General features: G+C 41.3%; 4 protein-coding genes and 1 long non-coding RNA gene across 6 annotated transcripts in view; 3 read left to right on the forward strand and 2 right to left on the reverse strand.

The window, feature by feature from the left end:
• The first annotated feature begins 582 nt into the window (after window positions 1-582).
• Cd98hc (CD98 heavy chain) lies at window positions 583-4,151 on the forward strand. Its single transcript, XM_076378513.1, has 9 exons — window positions 583-991; window positions 1,424-1,802; window positions 1,877-2,121; window positions 2,198-2,323; window positions 2,399-2,625; window positions 2,705-2,888; window positions 2,962-3,188; window positions 3,716-3,865; window positions 3,943-4,151. The coding sequence occupies exons 1-9, from the start codon at window positions 767-769 to the stop codon at window positions 4,016-4,018; spliced, it is 1,839 nt and encodes a 612-aa protein (XP_076234628.1). The 5' UTR covers window positions 583-766; the 3' UTR covers window positions 4,019-4,151.
• Window positions 4,152-4,228: 77 nt separating this feature from the next.
• Window positions 4,229-5,607, reverse strand: LOC143179331 (JNK1/MAPK8-associated membrane protein). The gene is made up of 4 exons (XM_076378514.1): window positions 4,903-5,607; window positions 4,661-4,830; window positions 4,515-4,591; window positions 4,229-4,454 (listed from the first exon to the last, which is right to left on the reverse strand). The coding sequence occupies exons 1-4, from the start codon at window positions 5,373-5,375 to the stop codon at window positions 4,239-4,241; spliced, it is 936 nt and encodes a 311-aa protein (XP_076234629.1). The 5' UTR covers window positions 5,376-5,607; the 3' UTR covers window positions 4,229-4,238.
• A 1,569-nt stretch (window positions 5,608-7,176) lies between these two features.
• The window catches only part of Wdb (serine/threonine-protein phosphatase regulatory subunit widerborst), a 31,267-nt gene continuing 11,334 nt past the window's right edge, over window positions 7,177-27,109 (forward strand). Inside the window, exon 1 of the mRNA XM_076379172.1 lies at window positions 7,177-7,645. Within this exon, the coding sequence (XP_076235287.1) occupies window positions 7,507-7,645 (139 nt within the window). The 5' untranslated portion in view covers window positions 7,177-7,506. The remainder of the gene's footprint in view (window positions 7,646-27,109) is intronic.
• LOC143178947 (uncharacterized) lies at window positions 13,535-15,421 on the reverse strand. The gene is made up of 5 exons (XM_076377894.1): window positions 15,240-15,421; window positions 14,887-15,190; window positions 14,673-14,757; window positions 14,132-14,376; window positions 13,535-14,057 (listed from the first exon to the last, which is right to left on the reverse strand). Exons 1-3 carry the CDS (start codon window positions 15,419-15,421, stop codon window positions 14,746-14,748), a joined length of 498 nt encoding a protein of 165 aa, XP_076234009.1. The 3' UTR covers window positions 13,535-14,057; window positions 14,132-14,376; window positions 14,673-14,745.
• Window positions 20,413-22,881, forward strand: LOC143179804 (uncharacterized). 2 transcript variants are annotated; one of them, XR_013002020.1, is made up of 2 exons: window positions 20,413-20,555; window positions 21,594-22,881. It is a non-coding gene; the product is annotated as an uncharacterized LOC143179804 (long non-coding RNA). The 2 variants fall into 2 exon arrangements; XR_013002019.1 differs by lacking the exon at window positions 20,413-20,555 and adding an exon at window positions 21,321-21,500.

The raw sequence follows: 27,109 nt of genomic DNA on the forward strand, positions 1-27,109 counted from the left end.
CGTTTGTAGCGTCACAAATAAAACATTGATGCAAACATTAAGAGTCAATGTTGAAGAAACATTCCTGCTCCTTCCTCCACGCAAGTGTTTAAATCGATTGAATCGAAATCAGAGCATTTACATCAGCTCTGGGTCACGGCGTCATGGAACCCCGCGCAAAAGAATTTTCAACGCCAATTACTACTGTTCCCCTATGTACTTAAAGTATATTTCTCAATTTCCTCTCAACAATTACTTTCGAGATAACAAGAAACTGACTTTCTATTGTTATCTATATTTTTTCAAATACAATTACTTACACTGCAAAAATATAAACCCTCATTTAATCCTTAACTAGAATTTTGAATATTCATCGTACTTTCAAGAAATATTCTACTAAACATGCCTCACAATTTTATAAACCTCATCTCCCAAAAACCCTTACAAAGAACGACCGTCGCTATTGTCCCCAAATTTAACGTCTAAATTTTAGGACACAACCTTCCAGGAACAAAGGTCGCCCCTGTATGTCAGATATTCCGTGTGATTGTGTAGGTAAAGGTAAATAGGTCCGAGGACAAAAAGGGGGCCGACTGCCGAGGGACCAACCAGACACCTCGGAGGGGTGAAACACATTTGTCCAGTCGTTCTTGAACTCACTGGAAGCTCCACTGCTCCATTGCGGCTAAGGGCAGAGCGAAAAGAAAGTTTTCTGCACAAGATATCTCTAGCATTCCCCGTCGCGGAAGACCGTGTAACGTCCTTGGGTTTGTTTGGCGGCAGCAATATGGAGAGTGGGAGACTGGATTTAGATAGCGTCGAGGCGAACGGCAACGCGAAGGAAATAGCAGTTGCCACGTACAAGGCGCTGCCTGAGGACGACGTCGCTAAGCAAGATACGATAGAAAACGTCGCCATGGGGAAGCCGAACGAGAATGAAATCGATGATGGGGTCCACGAGAAAATGCTTAAGGATGAGAATAAAATCTCTCCCACGAAAGACACGACCGAGGTACGTTGAGAGCTAATTTTTGCGAGACACGCCTAAACTGCTTGAGGTCAACGTATCAGTTTTCGCTTGGAATAAAACACGTGTCTCATTTTACAAGCATTTTTATCGGTGTCTGCCTCGTACGTGACAATCAGCGAATTTTCTTTCCTCTTCGCGATAATTGCCACTTTGTTCTAAAGGTCAATTCTTTGTTCGATAATGGACGATCGAACTACTTTCGTATAACTTTCTATTGTTTTTCCGAGTTGCTTTAAATGTGTTAAGATATTCTTGTATATGGCGATGGAGACAGTGTTCGAAAGTAAGAATTTGTTACTGTTGCATCATCTTAGTGGAGGAAAATCTTAAAATAAACGTTAGGGGAATTACTGTGACACATGTAGGACAAATATTTAGTGACTTTTTATAGTAATAGATTATTTTCATTTGTAGGTGAAATTTATTTCTGAAAATGGGGATGCTAAGATTGATATTGAAACAGTCAAGCAAGCTCTCACTGGAATGGGCAAAGAAGAGTTGATGAAGTTTGCCAATGATCCATTTTGGATTCGATTGAGATGGATTTTGTTTATTATGTTTTGGTTGCTTTGGCTTGCCATGTTAGCCGGTGCCATAGCTATTGTCGTGAAAGCACCAAAATGTTCTGCACCTGAGCCAAAAGAATGGTGGGAGAAGAGCCCTATTGTACAATTGGATCCTGTAGAAACAAGTAGCCATGACTTGAAAGGAGTAGAATCTTTGTTAGACTCTCTAAAGGAGCAGAATATAGAAGCAATCTCTCTTGCATCAATAGTGAAAGAAAGTCCAACAGGTATATATTCTATTTTTTATATTTTTTTTCATATACTGTATTATAATTTAACATACTACTTACTTTAATTGTAGGAGGAGTAATAGATTTCAAAGATATCAAACCAGAGCTGGGAACAATAACTGACTTGGAGAATCTCATTAAGGCTGCCAAAGACAGAAATCAACACATCATTTTGGAGTTAGATCCTAGTCACACATCAACTGAACACCCATGGTTTAAGAATTCTGTGGAAGAGGTAAAACCATTCACATCTTACTATGTCTGGGCTGATGGAAAAACAACTTCAGATGGTAAACGTAATCCACCAAACAACTGGGTTAGTTCTATATTTTTTTGGACTTATAAATCCTTTATTTATATACAATTTTTTCAATTGCATATCATGTTTTTAGTTAAGTGTCAATGGAGGATCAGCATGGGAATGGAATGAACAAAGAGGACAATATTACCTTCACCAATTCAATAAAACTCAACCAGAATTAAATTACAATAACCCAGATGTAATTGCAGAATTCACGGTAAGCTATTCAGTGGTTTTATTTAATATTTAAATCTAAGAAAATATAGAATTATATGCAATTTGATTTTTGCAGAATGTTTTGAGTCACTGGATGAATTTAGGAATTAGCGGTTTCCGTTTAGCTAATACTCAATACTTAATTGAAGATCCAGAACTTCGTGATGAATTTAGAAGCACCATCCCTACAGAAGTGGATAATTATGATTCTTTAGTACATGCGTACACAAGATATCGTCCGGAAAATGCTGAAGTTTTGGCACAATGGCAAGAAAAAGTGTACAATCAAACAAATAATAAAGGGTTAGTATTTTTTATGAAAAAAATCGGTACATACATTGCACTTTTTATGACAAATGTAAAAAGCAAATATTTGTTATAGATTGTTCGCCGTTCAAGACGACATTGGAACTGATATTCTGCAACTTTACAATGAGAAGAAAAGACTGATTGATATTCCACAAAATTCTCAGTTCCTTGCAACTGCTAATGCTAGTATAAACGCTACAACTTTACATAAAGGTGTTTCACACTGGCTCAAGCTTGTTCCTTGGCCTGCTTGGGATGTAAGTTCCTGTAATGTTGATCGTACTATCTTTAATAACAATATTAGTCTACAATATCTTACGTATCTTTCAGCTGAATGGTAAAGAACGCAGCTTAAGGCAAAGAATGCCTGCAGATATAGCAGATAGTTTAACTCTCATGACGTTACTTTTGCCGGGAACTCCGATACTTAAGTTAAATGATACATTATCTGCAAAAGATGCATTTGCAACATTGTCCAAAGCGCGACAAAGTTCAACATTCCTTTATGGAGAAACAATATTAAAAACCGTTAATGGAAGCGTATTTGTGTATACAAGGTAATTTTTGTTGCAAACACTCTACTACTAACATAACATTTTTAACCCATAAAATAAACATTCTTTATAACACTGTAGTAGGATATAATGTCAATCAAGAACCTTATTCGTGGTACTGGGTATCTTAGAACTAAAATCAATGAGTTGAACTTACTCATGTGTTGAAGAAAGCCACATCAATTTAAATTTCAATTGCTATAAATTGTTTCAATTATCCTTTGATGCCACACCTAAACCTCAGATAACATACACTTCACACAACTCACACAAGTATACTAAGTAATGTACTAACCAAAGATTAATTTATCCTGTTCCATGCTTCCTTCTATGCAACGCAGGAGTTGGTGAGTCCTCTTACTAACATATAACAAAAGCTTACTTTCTGTTCAAGTATCTTAGAGTAATGATTATCGTTAGTTTCACTAACTGAATGTGTGTGAATTAATCTAGTAGATTAACCCTAATCTTTGCTTTTTACTCATACCGAAGAGAATGACGTTACATTAAAATTATTTATACTTAACCAGGTTAAAAAGTGGTAACCCTGGCTACTTAGTAGCGTATCAAACTGCGGACGAGCCTACTGTGGTAGACTTATCCATCATACCACAAATCTCAGAAGAAGTTAGTGTGATTGCACATAGTCCTAACTATGTACAAGAAAGTGAATCAATAAGGTAAAAATCTTTCTTTTATGTGTCAGAAAAAAATTGACAATCATTAGTTTATGAAAATAATATCATTTTCTTTGCAGAACAAAGTTGCCTACTGATAAGGTTCCAATATCAGCTAAGAGCACCATTGTTCTGACGTTTGTGCCAAAGAGTTAATCACAACGTTAATCCTACATGTAACAGACGCTCTCATTGTCTCGCTTATTATTAAATAATGGCATTTACTGAATGCAATCATATATTACTTTTTGAATCTATATATGTATAATTAAATGTGATGCATCAAGAACTCCAAGTATTATAATTAACCCATCATTTTATTTTTTTTTTTAAGAAAAGGTTCTTTTAATAAAAAATGCATTTGTAATAACAACGTTTATTTTATACGAAATTTATGGGGGTCAGTAAATCTTACTGTGAGGATATAAAACAATGCAGGTAAAGGAACTAAAGCAAGCATTGCTGGATGAACACTGATACCACGAAGAGTTGCTACAGCAACTACACCATATCCATGTAAAAACCAATGACCTAAGATAACTATTACATTCCTCAGATTCGACACAGAACTCAATAGCAATGACTTCATCGACTGAAAAAGGAAATAATTCTTAAAATTCTTCAATACAAACACTTCTTGTAAAGATCTCACCTGATTTAATTTGTAAGCAAAATGTACTGCATTAGACAAAACAGACAATGTTATTATTATGTACGGAAATGAGTAATCTGTAAAAACAGTGAGAAAGTTTAGAAAGGTAGAATATTTACAGTGGAACATTTGACTATTCTACTCACATATCACACCACCACCAACAGCATGTAGCAATGCCAAAATGGGATAGAAATAAAGAGCAGCATAAATAGAAAATTTCCCTTGCTTTGGTAAAAACTTTTTAACTAACAGTGGCCTTATCAATAACATAATTGCTATTCCCAGAGCATAAAAAACAAAGACCATGGTATACCTGAAAATTCAACAAAAACATTAGTCTCGAAATCACACAAGAATTCTATAACTATGTGGAATAAGTACTAACAAGGGATAAACAGCTTCTTGTGTGCAATACAAGGTTTCTTCATAATTTGGTCGAGGATTGTGTAACAATGTATACCAGTCTGAAAGTTTACTGGCTCTACACGATTTAATTCCAAAGGTACCTACAGGATCTGTCAATTGTAAAGTAATAATGGATGCAGCCACAACCTCAAATAAAGCACATAAGTGTACTATAATTACTCTCATAGGAATACTGCGTCTCATAGACACTTTATCAATACAAAACCAATGTAAGACTAGAGCTAGTAAAGCCATGAATCCGAGGTAGAGCCAATCATAAAACATTGGTTCATCTTCACAAGGCACACACAATGAAGATGCATTTGCCCTGAACCCTCGAGGGCAGGCACCACAGTCACTCCAATTTCCATCGGGCAATAATTCTCTTCCACAATATAATCCAGGACATCGCATAAATAAACTCAAAGCGCTTGCCTTCGATATCGAACACATAAAGAATTATACAGAACGAGTCCAACGTTCATAAATACTTGTATACTTGCGTCATAACAACACAATATTCAGGTTAGATATTAACTACAGTAAAAAATGATAGAAGGACATGATGTAAATATTTATAGCATAAGTTTTCCACTTTATTGTTTAACATTACAGGTACACAGTTTAAGTAAACACTTGCGTTTTTCAAATCTCGTATGTTGACAATCACATTTGTCAATTTCTGGTCAAGTACGTAGCGTCATCTGATGGACGAAAATATGGAAATGTATTAAATATAACATATCTAGATCGGTAATATCACATGTATTAAAGTGTGTTCAAAAAAGAGAAGTATTCACGATCAGAAATGAAAGTTACACTTACGAAGTAATTTAATACTTTATTAGAAGAAATTTCGTAAGTTCTTATCTTCTTCATTACCTTAAAATAATACTAAAAGATTAAGTAAATTAAATCTATATACAAAGTGTTTCAAACTATGCACATGTTACGATTCAAGAGAAAGGATTTTATTGAAAGAAAGAAGTGAATATATAAAATAAAATTTGTTCCAAGATTCTAGTTATCAAGAAAAATCATGGCGTGTTTTTGAGACACCCTGTATGCAAAGAAGTTAAGGCAAGTTCATAAAAACAAAAACAGTTGAATATTATGTATCATATTCTATCGGCGAATAAGTGGCACTCAACAGCATTAATTACATATATAACAGTGTCGTATGATTTTCGACCAATAGATTCGAAGTATGTTAAGTGGCGCGATTGGTTAAACGCATCCCCGAAGTGTTCCTAGTGAGAAAGCGACGGTGCAATGGCGAACGATTAAAGATTCGTAAAGTGGCGCGATCTAGGACGTTCGTGAATGTTCGTGTTCGATCGGCAATCTCCGGCCGACGATTGCCGAGCGCACATTACTATTTTCAGGCACACAAGGCACCTCTTGACGGGTTTTCAATAAGTGAAGAGGGCGACGGTGCGAAGAAGCTGCTTTTTACTCTTTTTTTTTCATTGAAATTTTCCGTGCGGTAGATGCAAAAATACTAGTGGCCTCGTGGGTGCGCGCGATAAAAACTGTGTACGATGCTGGAATACGTCTCGGCGGGGCTGAACGCCTGACTGATCGGTCGGTTCCGGCAAAAATGAAAGAAGCTCGTCGGTCCGAGCAGCTGATGGCGGCCGAGTGCTGTTCGAGCCTCTGTGTCGTCCCCCATCGCGGCGTTTAAGTGAGTGCGTGCGTTTGACTGCGCGTACACCGAGTGCGGCCACCGCGTGCGGCGGAAACAAAGATAATCCCCTTCGTGGAAGATAGATTTCGCGCGGCGAGAGACCGCCTCCTAGAAGCCGAGAAGCCACGGGCTATTTCGTAACGGTGTTTCGTCTCGCCGCGACTCTCGCTACGACCACGGTAAGCCTGCGTTCGCCTGCGTCTGTCTGCGTCGCCTGCCACGGCCGCTCCACGCTCTCCGCCGCCGTGATACCCGAATATTCGTGAATTCGCGTAGCCGTATCCCGGCGGGCTCGGGGTTTCAGGTAACGCGTAATCCACGTACCGACGATCGAGGAGAGAGACACAGGCTGGCCTGCCGCTTCTGTGTTCCGCACGGAGTAGGTGGGAGATTCGACGTACGACCACGGGGCGTGCGTTCGCGTGTGACAACGCCTAACAAGCAACCGATCGCGCCCCTTTTCTCTCTCGGAGTAGAGACTCCAGCCGGCGATTACCCTTTTACGAATATCCCCCCCGATCGGACTGTGAACTCGATGAATCTGCTTGGCTGACAGGCCAGTTCGGTTCACGCGTCGCCTCTGCCCACGGAAATAAAATCCTCGTGCTATGCACGCACCGCTAGCTGTTATCACCCCTGTCCGGTTCAGGAGCGTCTGAACACTAGGTTACCGTGTCCTGATAGACACCACGTGCGGTTTCGGTATTTCGTGCAGTGCTGCTTTGCCCCATTGTGAGTGTAGTGAGTTGATCCTCTTCGACGCGGAATGCGGCCTCCTTGGGGTGGACGCAATCCATTTTAGTCGCGTCCAACGCCGGATAAGTACAACCGAGACACGAACATACCTCCAGTGTTCTACTTCCCTCCAGCTCTCACAGTGCCTCTGTTAATATCAACATGTCGGCTGGGGCTTTTGTGGACCGGATAGATCCCTTCGCCAAGAGGTCTCTCAAGAAGAAGTCCAAGAAGTCACAAGGCTCCTCTCGCTACCGTAACTCTCAGGATGTGGAGTTTCTACAGTTGCCGCAGCTGAAAGGTTAGTCATCGTTCTAGTCTTTCTATTTTGCGTTGCAGCTTGCGTTTATATACTCATGGTAATGTCACGGAGATGTTGGGAGCGTTATAACTACTCTTTGTATCGGGTTTTAGCTTTTGTTTACGTGTACAGACAATATTTCCGTGTATAGAAACTTCTGAACATTAGCTATATCTGGATTAATGGTTTCTGTAGCATCTAGTTGCCTTATTACTTATTACTTATGTATCTTTAATCAATATGCTGCAGTAGTTCAATGTGTTATATGTTATTACATGTTTGCTTTTTGTAAAAGGATGTGAGCTTTCGGAATGGCCACAAAATTAAACCTATCTTGAGTGACATTAAGATATGAGGATGTAAGCGAGTATTCTTTCTGATAGCAGAAAATATTGATGATTTTTTTGTTCTGTTAAAAAATATGTAATGCACGCTACATATCATTCATTTACTAAGTGAAGTTATCATTGCATCAGAAAGGAAGAGTACATGTTATTTTTATGTTTGACAAACATGAGACTAAAACATCCTTGAACTTCTACAATTGGCCAATGCATCTGTCATTTTCTCATTGAGTAATCATAATCTACAGCCAGGATGAAAGTATTTTTTAATGGTAAACAAAGTTGCATATCTATACATAATTTCTCTACATACGTATTAAAATAGAGGCTGCTTTAGTGTATTTTCTTAATTCATAATGTTTATGTATTATCAGATAATTGTGCACTTTGGGAATGACGAATTGTTTTGCTTATTTATGTTAAAATGGTTGAATGACTTCTGGTTATAGATAACCGATAGATTTATTTCCATACTTGATGAAAGTTTTAAAAGTTTCTTTAAGTATAGAGGAGTTTATTGATATTTTTAATGTAATATTAAATAACGTTCATAAATAACATACACATGCTGCTGTTTCCATGAATGATACATTACGTTACTGCACGAACCGATGTGCGAAATTAGCGAAGCTAACCTCAAACTGTTTAAGGAACGTTACGATCACGTTGACAATGAAAGTCCACTTAGTATTTTGAGGTATCGAATATTATTCGACGCAGACTGACAGAAACACAAATTAATTGTTTATTTAAAGGATTAGCATTCGATTCCGTGAACACGTATTTGGCGTTCTTTAGTATTGACGTATATTCTGAAAATCGATGAGAAGCGGCAAAGCAGAGGTCAGTTTACGTTACTCGAACAATTTTCCTACTATATAAATTTCCAAGTACCACACGTACAAAATCGTAAAATAAACAAAAAAATATATATGTAATCCGTTCAGTGAGACATTCAATCTCCCCCAAAAAGTTCAGTCTATAAAAGCCTATTCTATCCCGTGATGAAACCGTAGGAATTAGACCAGAGAATCTACATTTCATCGCTCGTGATTTCCGTCGCGCCATGTGCGTGGCACCTTACGTCATGTATTTTTATCGCTCACTCAGGGTTTCTATTTTGTCCATTCGTAAATCCACCGCGATGACAGAACAGCGGTTAGCTGTGAAATCAGATTATCCGTGAATTCTGATCCCGCTCTTGTTGATTAGGTCGTTCCCCTGCTTCTCGTCCTTCGAATCGCTCTTACATAACCTGTACATACTTGTTACCTTTTGTAGTTGAACAGAGTGTATAGGATGAATCGCTATTTCATGAAAACAACAATCTCAGGCATTTCTGAATGCTAATTCAGACATAGAAAATTCTTTACTAAATCGTTTAAACAATATCTACTGGGTTATATAGAAAAACAATTTAAAAGCTTATAGTATAGTACAAAATTATCTGTCTGTGTTTTGTCTTAAAATAGTTTCGACTCTTCGATTTTGTCTTCAGGAAAGCCTGTAAAAAAGGAACCGCGAGCCATTAACATCCATTCCTGTGAAAGACGATTCAGGGAAGGCTGGTTGATACTTTGTACACACATAACAATAGAAGGGTTTTTCTTTCAACGTTTATTTCATGAGGATCGTATTTGTGGACATTAGAAAGCAGTGCTCGAGGCAACATCGGCGTCGTAGGGGTGCGATGACTCCCCCATGCGAGGCCCGATACAAGCTCGAACAGAGGCTACATTATTTTCGCGTGAAGATACTTGAAAACAGTATGTAGTGACCCATAAACTCGTGGCACGTTCCAACGACGAGCGGTTATGCGAAATACAGGCATCCACCTTGCAGTAGGCAGTGTCGTTCACCTCTGCCAATAAAACGGCAGTAGTCCTTACTATCTCCTTCTCTCTCTCGCTCCCTAGCACACTCTCTCCTTCGTCTCTCTCCTTCGCCTCTTGCACTTGCTCCTGTCTCTTTGCTTCTATGGTTGGGTCTCTTTCTCCTGCGCCACCGCCATCGTACATAACCTATACGCACGTGCTCTCTACTCGAGCGTCGTGTACGCGCGTTTATGTATCGACAAGCGATGCCGCTCTCTCGTAAATTCAATCATTCTTTTTCAGTACACGCTTATGTATCTTGACGCATCACGCACGTGACTTTGATAATTTCAGATTATTTTAGATCGTGGTTCGCGACTCTCGAAAATATTTCAAGCTGCGCGAGTAACTTAAAAAGTAGAATCTTAACAATCAAAATGCATTAAGTTCATATTTAAAAAAGAGTATATTAAGAATCTCACGCATCAAATTTTTTTATTGTTTTTCATGAAAAAAATAGACTACATTCTAAGTTCAACAAGAAAAACCCAATTTCCTTGTTCTTTTTCTCACTCAAAAGACAAGCTTAATCTTCCCCAGAATTTAGTACCTGTTATTTTAGTCAAATTGTATTATTCAGTTAAGTTTGCAGCTCATAGTTCTGGTCATAGAGCACACTGTGCCAAATTGTGGGCGGAAAGTTGCCAGGCCCAGCGTATATTCGGTCACGTTGATCTTTTTATTAATTCAAAATGATACGTGTCGCGGCAGACGTCCTTTGCCACTCGGTTGCCCGTAATGACCCGATGTAGCAGGTCGCACACGTAGGTAAGCCCGGTTTCATGTGGGATTTATGTACTGCATGGAGTCTGTGGCCTAAGACCAAAGCGGGGAAATGTGTTTCGAACTGGCTAGGTACTCCAGGGAACTCTGCTGCAGGCGATTGTGCTGCTCGAGAGAATTCTCGCTGAGACAGTGTCATCCTCCAAGGGGTGTCCTGATGTAAATCATTCTAGCAACTGAAATAGAATTTTTCAGTGAATTCGATACACAGTTATTTTCTATTAAATTGAAATCAATCTGAAAATATTATAAAATATCTCTGTTCGTAAGATCTGATAAAAATTTCCTGAAAATTATTTTTATATATTAGGTGATCCTATAAAAATATGTAACTTATGTTCTTCCTCCCCAACCACATATTCTACGTTTGAATTCTCTATAGCACGTGGCAATGGGTCATCGACCATACTGGTCACGTTCGACCATATTCAATTTCTGCATTCGGAGTAACTTCGAGACACAACTCGAGTAGGTGCAAGTGACGCTCGAATATGAGGGGTACCGAAAAGGCAGAGTTACTGTTTTTCCTAGTCAAATCCTACTTGCAAACACTGTATCGTATGCTCAAGCAATAGAAGCGATGGTAGTCCACGATATCACGAGTGTTTCCTCCTGCAGTCCTCAGACAGATATTTATCTCGTCTCTCGCACGTTGGTGGACCTTTTTATTGTAAACACAAGAATCAGCCCCTTCTATTCATGTATTCTCGGTATTTCTAATGCTTCTTGGTGGATGATTATTCGCGAAGAGGAGGAACGTCCGAGGGAATCGTCCAGCAGAAGGAAAGATCGGTAGAGATACGTTTCGGTGTTCCCTGTGCAGCCTACGAATAAGACTTATTTAGAAACACGTAGGTGTACGCAGTGTCTGCCTACGTTTCGCGTAGCTCGCGAGGCACTCTGAAGTTCCTGATCGTCGGTAGCATCGTGCTACAAGGGAACTTTGCGTGTCTCGTCGAAACTCGCCTTAATCGAATCTGCCTCGACTGGCCCAAGCTGTAGACGCTTTTCGGTGAAACTGGAGGGAAGTCCTGGAAAAACTGTTCAGGTCTGTTGCTTTTTTTTTTTCTAGTACAGACGCAAGGAAACTTGATAACAATTCTATCTAATCTTGTTTGGGTATTTTCATGAGCAAACATGCAATTAGTAGAATTGAAATTGTTCTTGGAAGCAGTGAACAATAGACTCGAAATTTGTGTATCGATATAGGAGCGTTATCTAAGCGTTATCCAAAGGAAGCTTAAAGAACCGCCGTAATTTCAGAAGAAATAACTGTGCTTCCCACTCTGCTTTCCGAGAATAGATCAGTAGCATCAACATCATAAGTAAAGTCTAATATCGAAGGCAATCAGTTGCAGAGTGCTTTATCAATAAAGACAGACATTCTTTCTCCAATTTGCTATGGATACACAATTAGGGATCACTCATAACACTTCGTAAGGAAGTAGCTTTAAGTGTTCATTCATGATTGAACTGACTCGTTCATCGATTTATATGTTTTATTAATTCAGAGTAATTCCTCGCTGCGAACTGTGTATCTAACTTTGTAACTAACACACTTTATTCATTCTTTGGGTTCCAATTTTTGGAGTTGTGAGAAGAATTTTTGTATGCAATATTTGTAATCGATGACTAAATAAGATTTTTTCGTTATAGACTTGTTGCTATAGACCAGAGTCTCTCTACTTTAAATTAGTAAAACAAGTTTCTCTTTGATATACACTATTCCTGATATCTATGATAAAGCTTAAACTAAGCGACTACAGTACACGAGCAGATCCTAGGATCATTTCCTCGCTATAAACTCCTCAAAAAGCCTCGAGACTACAATAAAGCAGCAGTATAGAAATACAGCTCTCTATAGCATAGGTTTGCTCCAACTCGTGGATCCTCGATTAACGTGTCTCACGAATGAAATTTAGGCGAGGCTCGTCAGGTCGCAGTATCTTCGACGTGTTCGTGTCGTATCGTCGATGTTACAACACCGCTGCCCGATCACGAGAATCGCCTGCTGACTGATAAGAAGCTCAGATTCATCGTTGCTCGGAAAACAAGCTGTTGCCGCGCACGATGCTCGCGAGCGAGTGCCGCGATTCTGCTGACTTTCGTTGCGATTTCGACCTCCCATATCGTCGGCTCGAATTTTTACGCCTCGCGTATCTCACCTTGAGGAACCGAGTAAATAATCGTTCGAGCAGGACGATAATCATCAGCGATTGTTTGGGTCAGCAATAACAACTCCCCCAACTACCGAAGTTAACGTCTGTTTTTATCGGTGCACCAAAATTACAGGTCTTCGAGAAAATACAGAAGTCAGAGAAATAATAATCAGTTATATCTGTGGTTGTAAGGGAAAACAACTTAAGTCACATTCTCAAGAAATTCGAGTTGAGGCCTTAATTGAGATCTGGTATATAAAATTGATATTTTTAGACGGAAGAAAGACGCTACAAAAGCTTCTTCATTTAAAAGGTTAAAAATGAGGATTTATTCAAGAACTCAATTCAAGAAGACACAGGTTTATGAGAGAGAAAAGAAAAACATATTTCCCTAGTTCTAGTGTTTTTCTAGAGTCTTTAAAAAAAAGAATGCGTTTACAGAATAAAATATGTATAAGATATAATTGGAATTGATCAGTTAACCAATCTAGTAGTTTAGTGTTAAGGGACACCGCTGCGTTTTAAAAGATCGAGTCGATTGCGAAATCAGTCGAAGCTCGATGACGCGTCTAGGGTATTACTCGTCGTCAGGCTTTCCAGTAGATTAATCAAGGTTTAAGCAGCAAACGTGCGCGACTGTAGCCTAATGGGTTCCCCGCGTGGCGTCCTCTGCCGTCGTTTTTCCACTCGTCCCACACGAAATTGAACTAATTTCGTACACTTCCGGCTTCCGGTAGGGTCCTCACGCATCGCGCCCCTTCTATCATTCGGGAATCGTTTTCGACGCTTTTTTCGTCTGGTCGGAGGTGAACAGTTCCATTTACGCGACGTGGTTCGGTGAAACTGTTTATATACTGTGAAGTTCAATTCTCGGTTAGTATATTAGTATTATACAATATTGTGATGGGGTTGGGGTGACTCCATTAAACTAGGGGACTTTATATTTGTGAGATTTATTAGTCTTAGGAATATTAGGGGAAGGGTTCCTCGAGCCCATGACTCGAAAAATGTTAAATTTGAGGTTTCCACGTATCTTCTCAAGGTTCAGTATTCTTAGAGTTAGTTTCTATTTGTATAAGTTATCTAAAGATACTAAACACAAAAAAAGATTGAGTTGGTAAACGTGAGTACTATGACCAACTAGGGGCAACCCATCAAGTCTAAATATTCATGAATCTCCAATCTGCAAAAACGTTTTCATGAGTCACAGTGTGGGGACCAACGGATCCATTAATTCATTATTCAAGGGTGGCTGAAAATCGTAGAATAGTATTTTCGTTAATAAAACTAATTGTATCTCCCCTTTTAGTGTGATTCATCGCTCACCTGTTCGTAGGAACGCCTGTCCATCGCGTTTTCTGTCGCGTCTCAAGGGCACTGTCTCACGAAGAAGTAAAAATCGACTCGCGGTGCATTAACGTTATTACGCGAAGCAACACGAACTATAACACACTGAGCGTCGCAGAGATGAAAGGGTGCGTTTGTGTGTCGACGATAGTCCAAGTGAAATCAAGAGTTGGCTGAAGGTCATGTGATAATCCACCCCGCTACGCTTTATTTTATTCTCACCACTTTGGAACATGATAAAGAAAGAAGTTGCAGTTGCATAGAACTGGACAAAGGATGCATTTCATGTGCTTTGTAATCAGGAAAATGGGACAAGTATTGTTTTTTAAATTTCAATTTTTTCTTTACTATTTTTCTTTTATTAATTGGAATTTACTTACGACTTGACTAAATAGGTGACATTACGAATAGTATAAGTCACTATTGAGTAACTACTGTGTCTTTGCACTCAATTATCATAAATAAACACAAGCAACATCATTCAGTACGTTCCTGAACCCTGAAAAATAAATTCACTCACCTTGTATCTAATCTCACCAATTGAGTAGAAGCCTCCACTACGCAATTAGTATTCTCAACAAAAAATTATCTCATTAGAACCTTTCCTAAAAACGTGAACATGACAGACCACGAGTTCATAGTACAAAATTCAGTTTCTAAACTTCGACCGTCAATAATTGAAAGATAAAATACTCAATTTACGCTGTTTTGCATTACAAGCACAGAATACACACAGATACGAGCGGTCGAGCACGTTCCAGATCCGGCAGAAAAACTTCTGTAGTCCATTGTGAGTCTTCCTTATCGATCCCCGAGCCTAATCCTTGCAATCGAAGTCTAGTTCCGAGAACGTTGACGAAGGTGATCGATACCGTGTCTATATCGGAGTGTTTGCTCTCTTTCTCCTCGAATGGAAGAATGAAAGTCATCGACGCAGCAGACCGTGGAAATTTCGTTTGGATATCGAAGTCGAGACTTATGTATATTTTCACGGCTGCACGTGGTTCGCTGTCCTCGGCCCGCTCCGATACACACTGGCTACCGAGCCGTGAACGCGCGAGTACACGATTCGCCTAATTGACGGCGCCATTGATCGCCACGGTCACTGTCAAGATCATCGCGGTGGCAGAAGGATGATAGCGCAGTTTTCCGGCCGATGAGAGAGTGGGCGAACGACGATGCAGGCCTGTCGATCATTAAGCCGCGGTCCCACTGCTCGTTTTGCTGTTCGAGCGAGTATACTGTTGCATTGATACAAGCTCGATACATTTATGCTATTTCGGGAGTCACTTAGGTCCAATATTATTCCACTAATATGATCAGATTTAAATATTCAAACTTTTAAGCATTCAAATATTCAAATTTTTCGAATATTCAAATTTTTCAAATATTCAAATATTCAAATTTTTCAAATATTTTTAATATTTCAATTTTTCGAATACGTTGAAAGTGGATTCGTCGCCTAGTCCCAAACATGATTGGATTAATTCCTTAACCGCCACGAGCAGGCTCGCATCGTTGGTTTCGATTTACGTCCGCTGTTTCTCCATGGGTGTGTTCAGTAGCTGTTGTTTTCCTTCCTTCAGTCGAGAAACAGAGAGTGAAAAAAGTTGCATGGAAACTATTGTTTGCGTTTAATGGAGAGACGTGGGAGGAAACAGAATCGTCGATGCAGATGAATGCGTTAGGGAGTAACCACAAAAGGTGACGGAAAATTCCGGTATTCTGTTTTTCTCGCATTAAATACTTCTCGTACGAATGGGTCGTTGTGTACTGAGTAAATCTTAATTGTTCGTCAATACTCGAGGAAGCAAATCTAAAGTCGAGAAGAAGGAAGACTTGTGTGGACGTAGATAATTTAGACTCTGCTTAAACATTTCTATTATGTTTGGCAGAACACCTAACCTTTCAGAGTAGAATTTAAATGTTTATTGTAGGGTCTACTTGTGTGTGTACGAGTCCAAATTTGCGCCATACGTTTTATTACAAATACCCTTTTCAAGCTTGTACATATAGAGTGGGATACAATCGCTGTAAACAGATGACGACAACAACACTCAATCTCTATCTATCTAATATCCTAATGGATAAGAAGACAGTGGGTATACAAAATTTCCAACGATTGTATCCCAGTCTGAACCAGTTTAGATATACCCTTAGGATTCAAGGATTATAGTACGACGTGTCCACAATATAAACTACTCGATTCAGGTGAAATCGCATTACAATTATATTTAAGGGTTATGAAAGTTTTCCAGTCCAACTTTAAAAGCCAATAAAACAGCCTTTACAGAAAACCAATTTCCATGTTTCCTGGTAGAATGTCTCTACCTACTCCTCTATTAAAATCTGTCTGTATTTTATATCGCTCCTCAGCCACTGATACCAAGAGATCTCTGAAAAGTGCCAAGTATAGACCGAGTATATCAGCTAAATTACCAGTATATTCCTAATTTTGTTACGCAATAAATTGTAGCGAACCCTTAATGCTTATATAAGCGGCTCACATAGCCAAGTCTGAGTATTTTCGATGCGTTTACTTGCTCCCCGATCACGGAAATGGAAGACGTACACGATGCTATCTTATCTCGCGATGCGTGTTATGCACATAAACATTTTCGAGCGGTCCTTCTTCCCACTAACGTTTCTGGTTTATTGAATGCACCGTCGGAGGACACCTACAACGTGCACCTTGGCGAACGCACTGTCCCCTATCCAGAGGAAGGAATTTACGAGCTCAGCGGTGCAACGGATCTGAATGCTAACCATCGTAAACCGTTGCACGGTCTATTGGATGATCTCCGTCTATTATTCGCGGCGTTAATACGGTTTCAGATGTGGAACAGTTTATTGCCCACTGTTGGACGAAGCCGTGTCTAATCCTCGGACGAGACAAAGGGGCGATTAATTGCGTTAACTCCGAACTCCTTCTCAGATTTATTCCTCGATTTTCTGACCAATTGTCCCTGATCATCGCTGGTTTACGAGGGAAAGGAAAAATTGTAGGGTGAAGCTTGTTGCTTCCTCGAAGTAGGTCAGACTCGAGGCTACCAGGTGTAAGTCACCGATAACCAAGTGTAAGTTAAGAGCATTGTCTTAGTGACACCTGCGAGGGAACCTGTAGAACGACCTTCACGGTCAAAGTGTCCAACTATTTCTCTCTTGCAATATCTCAAAGGTTATAGTCGGCTTGGTGCGTTAAAGTCTCGCGAGCTTTTTTATCGGGCGTCTTAGCGATTTTCTGCCATGAGTCACGTGTACCGTTAATTACGGAAGTAACACAATTAACGTCCAACTTATGCCTTTGTTCGTCGCGCGATGGAACAGACAACCAGACGTTTAATTACCTTTCCCTGGTAACGGGCTGTATAGGGTGTCTCTGCGGTATCTGGTCAAGCTTCTTTAACGAGGCCATTAATCAAATCCAACCGAAATTGTCGTGAACGTATATCTGCGGTTACTTTCACGAAACAGCTGATAAACACGCTTCTGTAGATAAGGATAAAGCAGAAACATCGAGGCGACAATAAACGACGTGGGGTGCCTTCGATCATCCTACCCTTAGAGGATCCAAGGTTAACCCTTGGCATACCAACATGAGGTCAGTCAGGGATAGCAATATTACTTTTCCGACATAACATTTAAATTTTCAAATATTTAAATACTCAGATATTCAAATATTCAAACATTCAAATATTCAGTTATTCAAATTTTCAAATATGAAATCTCTCAAATATTGAAACTTCAAATACCAAGCCGTCTAAATATTAATTTCAATTTTCCTCTCTTTGTACGATAAAGGTTAATTCTTCCTTTCCAGTAGGGTAGGGCCTCGATTAATTGACTTTTGGAAGAAAATTCAAAACTAAAATATCTTTTCAATCTGATAATTCTGCTGCATTGTTATCATCAATACTCCCAGCAATCGAAACCTTGAATACCAGAAAACATGGACACTCAAGATCCAGTCGATCAAGGTTCCACTGGAGGTATCACCGTATCGTGAATACGCCCTCGCCTTGAGGACACGAGATTCTGCTGACGATCGCGCATAGACTCTCGCGGATTCTGCCTACGCCGTAGGAAAGTTGGGTCGACGAGCCAGTTGCATCTGCACTCGAATAACAACTGTTGGATATCGGTTTGACCTCGACAATGACTCACAGGTCACCGTACTGACCGTTTCTCTTTCACCTAGGACATTCTTTCCACTTCCGGAGCCTCGCGCGCGCCTAGCCGCGAGCCTCCATCGATCACCGTGCTATCTGCTTTCATAGTTCCGCCAGGACTTCCGAGCCACTGGCTCGTTACTAATTTCCAGCAATTTTTATCAAGGTCTATACGCGTCCTGCTCTCACAGCTGGTCTCGAAGTTCTTTTGGTCGATTGATTCGAAAACACAGGAATTATCAAATAGGCGAATCATGGACTCGAGGTGGTCGAGATTCGCCAGTGACATTCTGTTTGCTTTTTAAGATATAAGATTTCTTTGATATTGACTCGTCGGTACATTCGGTACAGTTCATTTCAAATTATTCAGAGTGAACGTTCTTTGGCTTTTACACGGAATTAATTACTCATATCTTTGATAAGATTAGACGGGGCGATCAGTATTTTAGTTGACTTGAGGAACGTGGCCCTCATTATAAGCTCATTAGTGAACCCAGTCTATATTGAGGAGGTTCTCGTTTTAGCGTTCTCATTAATTTTGAATCTCGGTTATTGGGTGTCCTTACAATTAATTTTACAGTGAATAATAAGAGCATTTAAATATTGCCGCGCTTTCACAGACTTCTGAGTTTCTTTTTCCTCCTTTTATCTATTGACTGATAAAAAAGGTGCTGGAGATATATTTTCAAAGAACCAACGAAGTAACAGCTGTACAGAGTATCTCAAAACTCTGTTCCCATCAAAATCTGTAGATACAAGTTCTCAGCGTTTTAACGATCCAAGGAATTTTCTAAACTATGGATCCAGATGTTAAGAGAAGAAACTAAACACAAGTTGACTAACCCTGGCCAGGAACAAACATCAAGTATGACATAACACAGTATCTGCACTTTTTGCCTGATAGTCTTTCGCGTGCGTCAACTAGTCTTTAACAGTTGGCGTAGGTCTTAAGGTCACAGTCGTGCGCGAGCCATCCACGTGCTCCCATCGATCAGCTGATTAATTACGAAACGGTGGTAGCGTAGCTTTCGAAACAGTTCAGACATACTTCTGCTCGCATCCTTCACATACCAGTGCTTCATTATTTCCATGAATTTGCTCCACTTTCTACGAAAGCATCCCTTTGTCTGGATTATCGTAGGAACGCTAGATCCAGATTTGTTTACTTTACAGCTCAACGCCCAGAGAGTTCTAGAAATCGATGAATCTGGGAGGAACTTTGAAAAATTCTATTCCTCGATAGCGCGCAGACGCGTCTACTTCTCTGGCGAAATAGGAGTTTGTGTACGGAAGGCAAGAGAAAGCAGGAAGGCGTACGATAAGGTGTGAAGCGTTATCGTCACGCGACAAAGGACGATAAGAGCGAACGGACCGATACAAGGGCGTTCGTGATTCGCAGGAATGTCGGATGTCGTCACCTTGGATCTTCGCAAATAAGTCTGTGGCTGAGCCAGTAGAAGTCTACGATATAAAATGACCTATGTCAGAATTAATATTGCAAAATTTGTTTCACAGCTTCTGTGCTAACATAAAAGGCATTTCTAGGTAATTCCTGGAACAGCATAATCCTCCAATTATTATTTTGGGCAGTGAACGTGACCTACGCCGTTTTGCCCTACAGCCAGAGAAGTTTTGGCGAGTTTCGCCAGACGAGTGTTCCACCGTCGACGTTCACTTTCTTCTGGTGCGTCGCAGACGGTGCGAGAACGAGGCTCGACACGAGACCCAGAATCCCCTCGGGTGAAACCGCGAATAGAATGTCGAACGAATCGAGCCCAATTAGCGGAACTGCAAAGAACGCTAAGCGTCGCGACGCCGTCGTCTATTCACGCTCCTCGTCGCGGATGCACTCTCTGCTTTCCCCACAATGCCCCTCCTGCCTGTTATTAGCGCACCACTCTCTTTCCCTCTCTTCGCGATTCGCCTCAATGTCAATGGCAGAGGGGCCCTTGTTTACGATCGAACCGACACTCTATTAACATAATTATTACCAGTGCCTCGTGGATTACGTGCCTCGCGTAAAGTTTCATGCAAATTGCGGTGGCTGTCGATTATGAACACCTTGGATGACTTCGATCGCTTCGCTGCTCATTCGTACGTTCGCTATGAAAGCTAGCGCGTGAGGTGATTCTTGTTAACCATCAGCTGATGTGAAGTCACAGTACTTGTAACAGGAATGAGACTTTCATTGGAGCCTTGGACGTTCGACTGGGATTTTGAGATACTTCGAACAGGTTGTGGTATGGGTTCTATCATAATAAGTGTTTTTTATAGGTCTAAGGGACATGAGTATAAGAAGAGGAAGACACTGAAGAAGTGTGAAGAGTGCTACAGTGTTTAATTCTTAAATGCATTGGTCTCTAAACAATCATAGAATATGTTCAAATTGCTGATCCGTGGATTAAACAATCAGACAATAATAGTATATTACCGAATGACAGCATTATGCGCTTAAGAGTTAGATGAAGTATGACATAATAACGTGCTATTATTTTTTATTCAGTAACTTCTTATAAATCCTTCTTCTTCTTACACGATTACATCTCTGCAAAAAGGATTGCACACATTTTAGGACTACAAATTGAAAAAAGTCACAGCCCCGAAGGGTCAATCCCAAACACGTCCACCCTAAAACGAGATTTGTTTTCGATCGAGTCTCCCCAGAAAACACTGCGTCAGTCCCTAGAAGGGACATCATCATCGTTAAATTTCTTCCACGCGAGCGGGCGATCGGAATTAACGCGTCAAGGCTCGCAGTCGGTTCTCGCCTCGGTATTTGTCAATAACGAAGCTGACGAAGCGAGAGCAATCGAGGGGCCTCGGCGATCGACTCGCCGTAAAAACTAGAACAGCGTGTCGCGATCGCGACGAGACGCTCCATCGATCCTCTCCTCTCCGATCCTCGCGAAATTGGCCCCAGCCCTGGCCCCTTTCTTCCTCAATCACGCCCCATTGTAGCCGCGAGGTTGGCCCACGTTGGAAGCAGTCCATCCGCGAAACACTGTTCACCAGAGGATCGAGACTTTTTCCCTTAATCAGAGATTGGATTCTGGCCAAGCGTATTGGCCGAGCAACACGCTCGGTTCAAGGGATGCGGCTGTTGCAACGCCCACGGGGTCAAGGATCTCCGACTTGATGATGATCGTAAAACGGAGGATGCCGAGGAAAGAAGATAAGAGGTCGATTTAACGGCTGTCTCGTTACGAAATCGGGAACGCTGCGCGAGGATATAGAGGCAGTGCCTTTGCTGATATAAAACCGTGAAATTGCAGGTGATGGAGTCGAGGGAGGATTGTAGAAGAGGTATTTACTGGTTGGGACATGTCTCGGAGGTGGTAACTCCGGAGGTCTAGATACTAATCATGAGTCACTGGTCCTGTTTCAAGGAGTGCTAAAAATCGGTTATCACTGGTACCTAAGTACCATATTGTGAAAACTTAGGTTTATGACGTCTGCCAAGATCTGGTTTTTAGAGGAAAATGAAGAGAGATATATACTACCACTATCTAGTATCTACTATCGCTGAGGAAAGAAACATGGCTGGAGTAGTCCTCATCCCAAAAGGAATTATCAAGGAGGGTCTAGAAAACGTCGCAAGGAAAATAGACCATACAGAATCTACTCTTTGGAACTGACAATCTGTTCCACTATTATCATAGGAAACAGTACTGTCTTTTGCGAGTGAAAGCAGCACGTGTCAAATGTATCCATCGTCATAAGCATCACCGTAGTTGGTCCTGTTAATCGCTCCAGCAAAGTGTGTGAAAAGTCATCGGTTATCTCGTTAAAGGATCAAGAACCATTGGCAGGAAACGAGGCTTGCTCCCTGGCTCGATAAGAGCCTGATCCTCGGCGGTTAATACGATACCATCATAAATTCAATTACCGCGGTTAACTACTATCTACGGAGGATCTACATGGAGGTTTACTGCGCGTACGATGGCCAGATGCAGCCAGGGGAGGAAATTTCGTAGCTCGTCGAGCATTGCTCGCACTTGAGGATCGGTTAAATCGGCCGAGAGGATTCTGATGTTTCAAGGATCGCTAATTAGTTGCTTAGTGCCCTTTTAGGTGGCAGTGTCGGTACTTCACGTGCCACTCGCTGGGTCAACAGTCCTAAAGTGGAGGTCGCGAACCACAAATTAGCACGTCGACGAAAGTCGTTTCTAGACATACTTTTGCTCGAGCCAACCTGCTACAATTTGGGCATTCGTCCAACCAATTAGACTGTTGTACCGATTCGCTGATAAATTGTCTGAAAAACCGTAGAAGACAGCAGGGTATCGGTCCTTCAGGATTCTAACTCTCTGCATTTTGGTAGCCAGTCAGGGACCTAGGAAGGAACCAACATATTCTTCCATGATTTCTATCAATTTAGAGTCTCAGAAATGTCAGAAAGGGCAACGTCGATTATTAAATATGTGGAGGACCTGTAACCTGCTGTCTTACTGGAATCACTATAGCTTGTCGGTGACTGTACAGAAGAGTTCGAGAAGTGAAGTGTATACAATTGATCTTAGGATTCTCCGTGAGAGATTTCATCAAGTTCCATTACCTTGAGTCGCAAGAATGAAAGGGAGACGGGAAACGTCTTAACAATGGCGTTACGAAAGCAAAAGGGACTTCCTCTCGACGGGGAGTCCCCTTTAGCGGGCAACGATCGAGAGGACACTATACCTCTGCGATTATGCAGCGCCTACCGCAGCCCTGATTATCGCGGTTGACCGTTCTTCGAAGAGTTACGTCGTCGGAAGGGATGCAAGAGTATACAGGGTGAGAAGTTTATATAAAATCGAACTCTTAACTTCGCTTGGACACTTGCAGAGATGAGTATGTATCTACAACCAGACAGAGTCAGAAGTGCCATTTTACTCGTAACGAAGTATCGCCTCTCGAGACTTCTGAGCGCAGAAGTTAACTTTGCGAGAGGTCAGGTGGTCCTGTGTTATAACTGTATTTATAGAGCATCGAAGTTTGATCTGGAAACGTGGTGCTAGGTGACCAGTTTTCTGCTAACATTCCAGTAGTGAATAGGCTGTCCTTTGATGAGAACCTTGTCAACAGAGTTAATCTTCTAGGACTTCTAGGGACTCTGATTATCCATCTTGGACAAGACTCTGTCTTTCCATACCTCGATTTCATTCTTACAGAACAGATACATATTCTGTACTTCAGTTGTATGTAGATAATATATATTTTGTCAGACTAATTAGCTTAATATTCAGTTGCAATCAGTGCTGTTCATAGGCAAGATTGCTAAAATGTAGAAAATGTCCCCCTACGATTTGAGCATCTCATTAAGATTTAGATATCTCACTTGTTTTTTGTCATAGTTTTCTTTTTAAGTTGATGTGTAAGTTATACGTAACACCTGAAACATTTCAGAAACCGCAAAGTACTCAAATTAGTTGGAACACTGCACTATATTGTTAAAATATAAATTAATCAGTCTACGACGCTTCTCAGCCAGCTTTCCAGCAGTGCCTCGAGTCATCCCTCGTGGTCGCTGGAGCCGTATAACTCCAGGTGCCTCACCCTGTATAAATAGGTCGTTGCACGAGCCTCGTTCGATCGATCTCCCGCAAAGTGATGTCGAACGTTTTAAATAAATAAAACTCGACCAGGCGAATGGATCCGCCGCACTTCTATCATCGACGAACGAAGTAGCTTCCTCCCCAGCGTAAAACGACGCCTGCTGCGTTCGCCGAAAAACCTGCGTCGACGATGCAGTAATTAATTAATATCTCCCAACGAGCGTTCGTGCTCCCAGGGAAATTGACGAGCATAACGTGTGAGCGAGCCACGAAAAACAATAGGAAGGCTCGTTAACGGGGAAACGAGATAACAGCAACATTCCTCCATTACGATGTCATCGGGCTGGCAATTATCGAGGCTGTGTCAGACTCGACGTTGATTCTCAGGCGAAGTTGTTCGATTGTTGCACCCGACGAATTACGGTGGCGCATTTACGCTTTGCACAGACGGAAGTTAATTGTCATCGAGAAAAATGGAGGGGGAATGAGGAGGCTGTCGATAGGCGAGGATCTTAATAGAGTCATCCACGTTCTCGTTGCACTGCACGTTCTTAGTCTGATTCGTAACCGCGACCAGAGCTCGTTAACTCCCGCCTGTTAACTTTGTCGTTGCTTCCCTAATTGAAGAAGGTCAGGGATTCCCCGCCTCTACCAGTCTCGAGAAAAGGGCTCCTTGTTTGCGACTGTCGCGAAAACTTGTCTTCTTTCACCCTATTGTGATGGTTGAGGCAGGAAGGATAGAGAAGAGAGAAGAGAGAAGAATGAGAAAAGAGGTGCAATTTGTTATACTAGTTTTATTACACTTTTGTGAGTAAACCACTTTATAGTATTCCCTCGACTCATATAAAAAGGTCTAGGCGATTCCATCAGCAATTGAATAATGCTCCTGTATAGCTGGATGCAGGGAGAGGTCAGGTCAGGTCAGGTCAAAAGATGTATTATATCTGCAGTAAGGAATGGTCAAGAGACCACTTTCCAGGAATTTCATGCAGATATACATAGATAAATCAGAAGCAACTTTTAGCATTAAAATGTCACAGGCGCCACACATCACGCCACACATCACGCCATATTCTAGCAATTTTTCGGCAGATTCCACTTCTCAGCTCCCGTCCACAGGACTCAGCATCTCATTGGAATCGGTCTCTCCAACGACCCTGACCTTAACAGTCGTTCCATGGGTCGTTGGTATCGGTTGTCGTTCACCTTGAAATCCACCTAACTCTCTCTGTCTGTCCCTGCCTCCGCGACACGCTCCTTAAAAGTCGGCTCGAAAGATCGATCGGGACACCTGTGGTCTCCGCTGAAACGTCACGCAATCAATGATCCCCGTCTGATCGGTGGATAAACCGCGAAACCGAATGGAAATATCGCGGCGGCGGTTCTAAAGCGGATACACGGGGTCACGTTCCAAACGAGAGAGAGGAAGTTAACTGTGCCGTGGCAATAAAGCCGGTAAACCCAGATCCTCTGGCCGCAGAGGGGTTGAATCGCGGAATCGATCGACGGGAGCGAGCAGTGCACACGGGGAGTCGCGGTGACATCATCGGAACGTCGACCTTCCACCGCGATCTCGGAGACGGTCTCGCGTTGCGTCGTCTCGCTCTGCTAATGAGAATTACGTAACACGGGCACGTGTGGAGCCCGAGTGCTGTGTTCTCGCGCACCGAGAACCAGCCCCGAGCTGTTTCTGCATCGCGACCTAAGAATTCAATTCCCTGAAGAAAGGTAGACACGGGTGGGGGCACTTGGATCGAAAGATCCACTTGCGCTTTTCGCGAGGAATAGTTGCGACTTTGAACTTCTGACTTCTAAGTGTGTAAGAAATAAATGGGGACTAAATATGATGAGGATGACTGTAAATGACAATTTTTTAAACAATTTTGGGCCCTTTAAAAAGGGCAAGGATTTTAAGTTGAAGCCCTGTGCAAGTGGGAGTGAAGATTATATTATTATAAAAGTTAGTGTTTTCTGAGATAAATGGTGTATACACGTTTCACAGTTGTTGGAAAATTATTGAGAAAAACTCTTGTGGACAGAACCATGGTACGGTGCATCCTGTGTGCAGTTGATGATCTATAAAAAGTGGAAGTCTGTACGACATACGGAGCCTGATCCCTGAGGGATCAAATTTTAATAAAACTTTGAAATAACAGAGTAGAAATATCGTGTGGTTCTATGGAGTAATACAGTCCATACAAAAAAATAACTTTTGATATATTTTGTTGGATAACAAGCTTTTTCTAAGCACAAATGCATTGCTAATTAAACCAATTGCAGAACTACAGACATTGTGTACAACAAATCAGATCTTATTACCAGAGGCATTTGTCTTCGAGCGCAAGATTGTTTTGCCCAGTTGTACTACTATAATTGTCTATGTAACTAAGAATACTATTATACCACCAAGATGAACTAATCAATCACATACAGGAAGATATCCGAAACATTCAGAACCAATTCTAACCAATTTCCACCATAATTGCTACCTAGTTACTTCCCCAGGCTCATAACTAATTAACATTTATCTACTAAAAGCCTAATAATAGACTTATAATAGGATTTACCGATAAGTGAAGTGTTAACTGCACACCATTCTTCGAAAATAATTTCAAAGAATAATTAGAAGCTTCCCTAATTCAAAGAAGTCTCATCCCCCATTTTATTAGGTAGCTGCACAAGTTCTGTCCACTATAATGCACCTAACAAATTCAGTCTTTGAAACCAACTTCCACTTCTCTCAAGCTATCTGTCCTCCAGCATTATTTTCAACAGTTTCCCATCTATATGAAAGTCGCCTATATTTTTCGTATAAAAATCTCGAACATTCGTACTTTAAAAAGAAGTAAAGTGCAGAGGAAGGAAGCACGCAGCGAGTCAATATTACGGCCACGTGTCCCGGAACACCCGGTATATCGATCAACTCCGTGGTAGTGGAATTGGATGCAAAGATCCCGGAAAGATGGCAAAAAGCGCGAGAAAGGGAAAGAAGTGGAACGAGACAGATTCACGGATGTACGCGTTCACGGGGAGAAGAAGCGGAAAACGGGCGGTCGTGAGGGTGAAAAGGGAAGGGCGAGGAAGAGAAAGAGCCGGGACACCCGACGAACCCCCAGAGAAGCGGCGGTGGGAGTATTGATCCGGAATGCCGGCGACCGCCTGCCTGGAACGCTCTCCTCTACTCCTTTGCCTTCTCTTCTCCTCCCTCTCGCTCTTTCCCTCCTCGTGCACGCTTGCAACTGTTCTCCGTCTAT

The sequence above is a fragment of the Calliopsis andreniformis genome, chromosome 5, assembly GCF_051401765.1.
Source record: "Calliopsis andreniformis isolate RMS-2024a chromosome 5, iyCalAndr_principal, whole genome shotgun sequence".
In the NCBI taxonomy this organism is placed as follows: Eukaryota; Metazoa; Arthropoda; class Insecta; order Hymenoptera; family Andrenidae; genus Calliopsis; species Calliopsis andreniformis.

Excerpts from the sequence above, each read along its gene's own strand:
- Cd98hc (XM_076378513.1), top strand. The coding sequence starts at position 767 with ATGGAGAGTGGGAGACTGGATTTAGATAGCGTCGAGGCGAACGGCAAC. Across the intron at positions 2,626-2,704 it reads AATCAAACAAATAATAAAGG|ATTGTTCGCCGTTCAAGACG; the intron begins GTTAGTATTTTT and ends TATTTGTTATAG. Across the intron at positions 3,189-3,715 it reads AGCGTATTTGTGTATACAAG|GTTAAAAAGTGGTAACCCTG; the intron begins GTAATTTTTGTT and ends ATACTTAACCAG.
- LOC143178947 (XM_076377894.1), bottom strand. The coding sequence starts at position 15,421 with ATGTATCGAGCTTGTATCAATGCAACAGTATACTCGCTCGAACAGCAA. Across the intron at positions 15,191-15,239 it reads AGTGACCGTGGCGATCAATG|CCAGTGTGTATCGGAGCGGG; the intron begins GCGCCGTCAATT and ends ACGGCTCGGTAG.
- LOC143179331 (XM_076378514.1), bottom strand. The coding sequence starts at position 5,375 with ATGTGTTCGATATCGAAGGCAAGCGCTTTGAGTTTATTTATGCGATGT. Across the intron at positions 4,592-4,660 it reads TGTTGGTGGTGGTGTGATAT|ATTACTCATTTCCGTACATA; the intron begins GTGAGTAGAATA and ends CTGTTTTTACAG. Across the intron at positions 4,455-4,514 it reads TTGCTTACAAATTAAATCAG|TCGATGAAGTCATTGCTATT; the intron begins GTGAGATCTTTA and ends TTCCTTTTTCAG.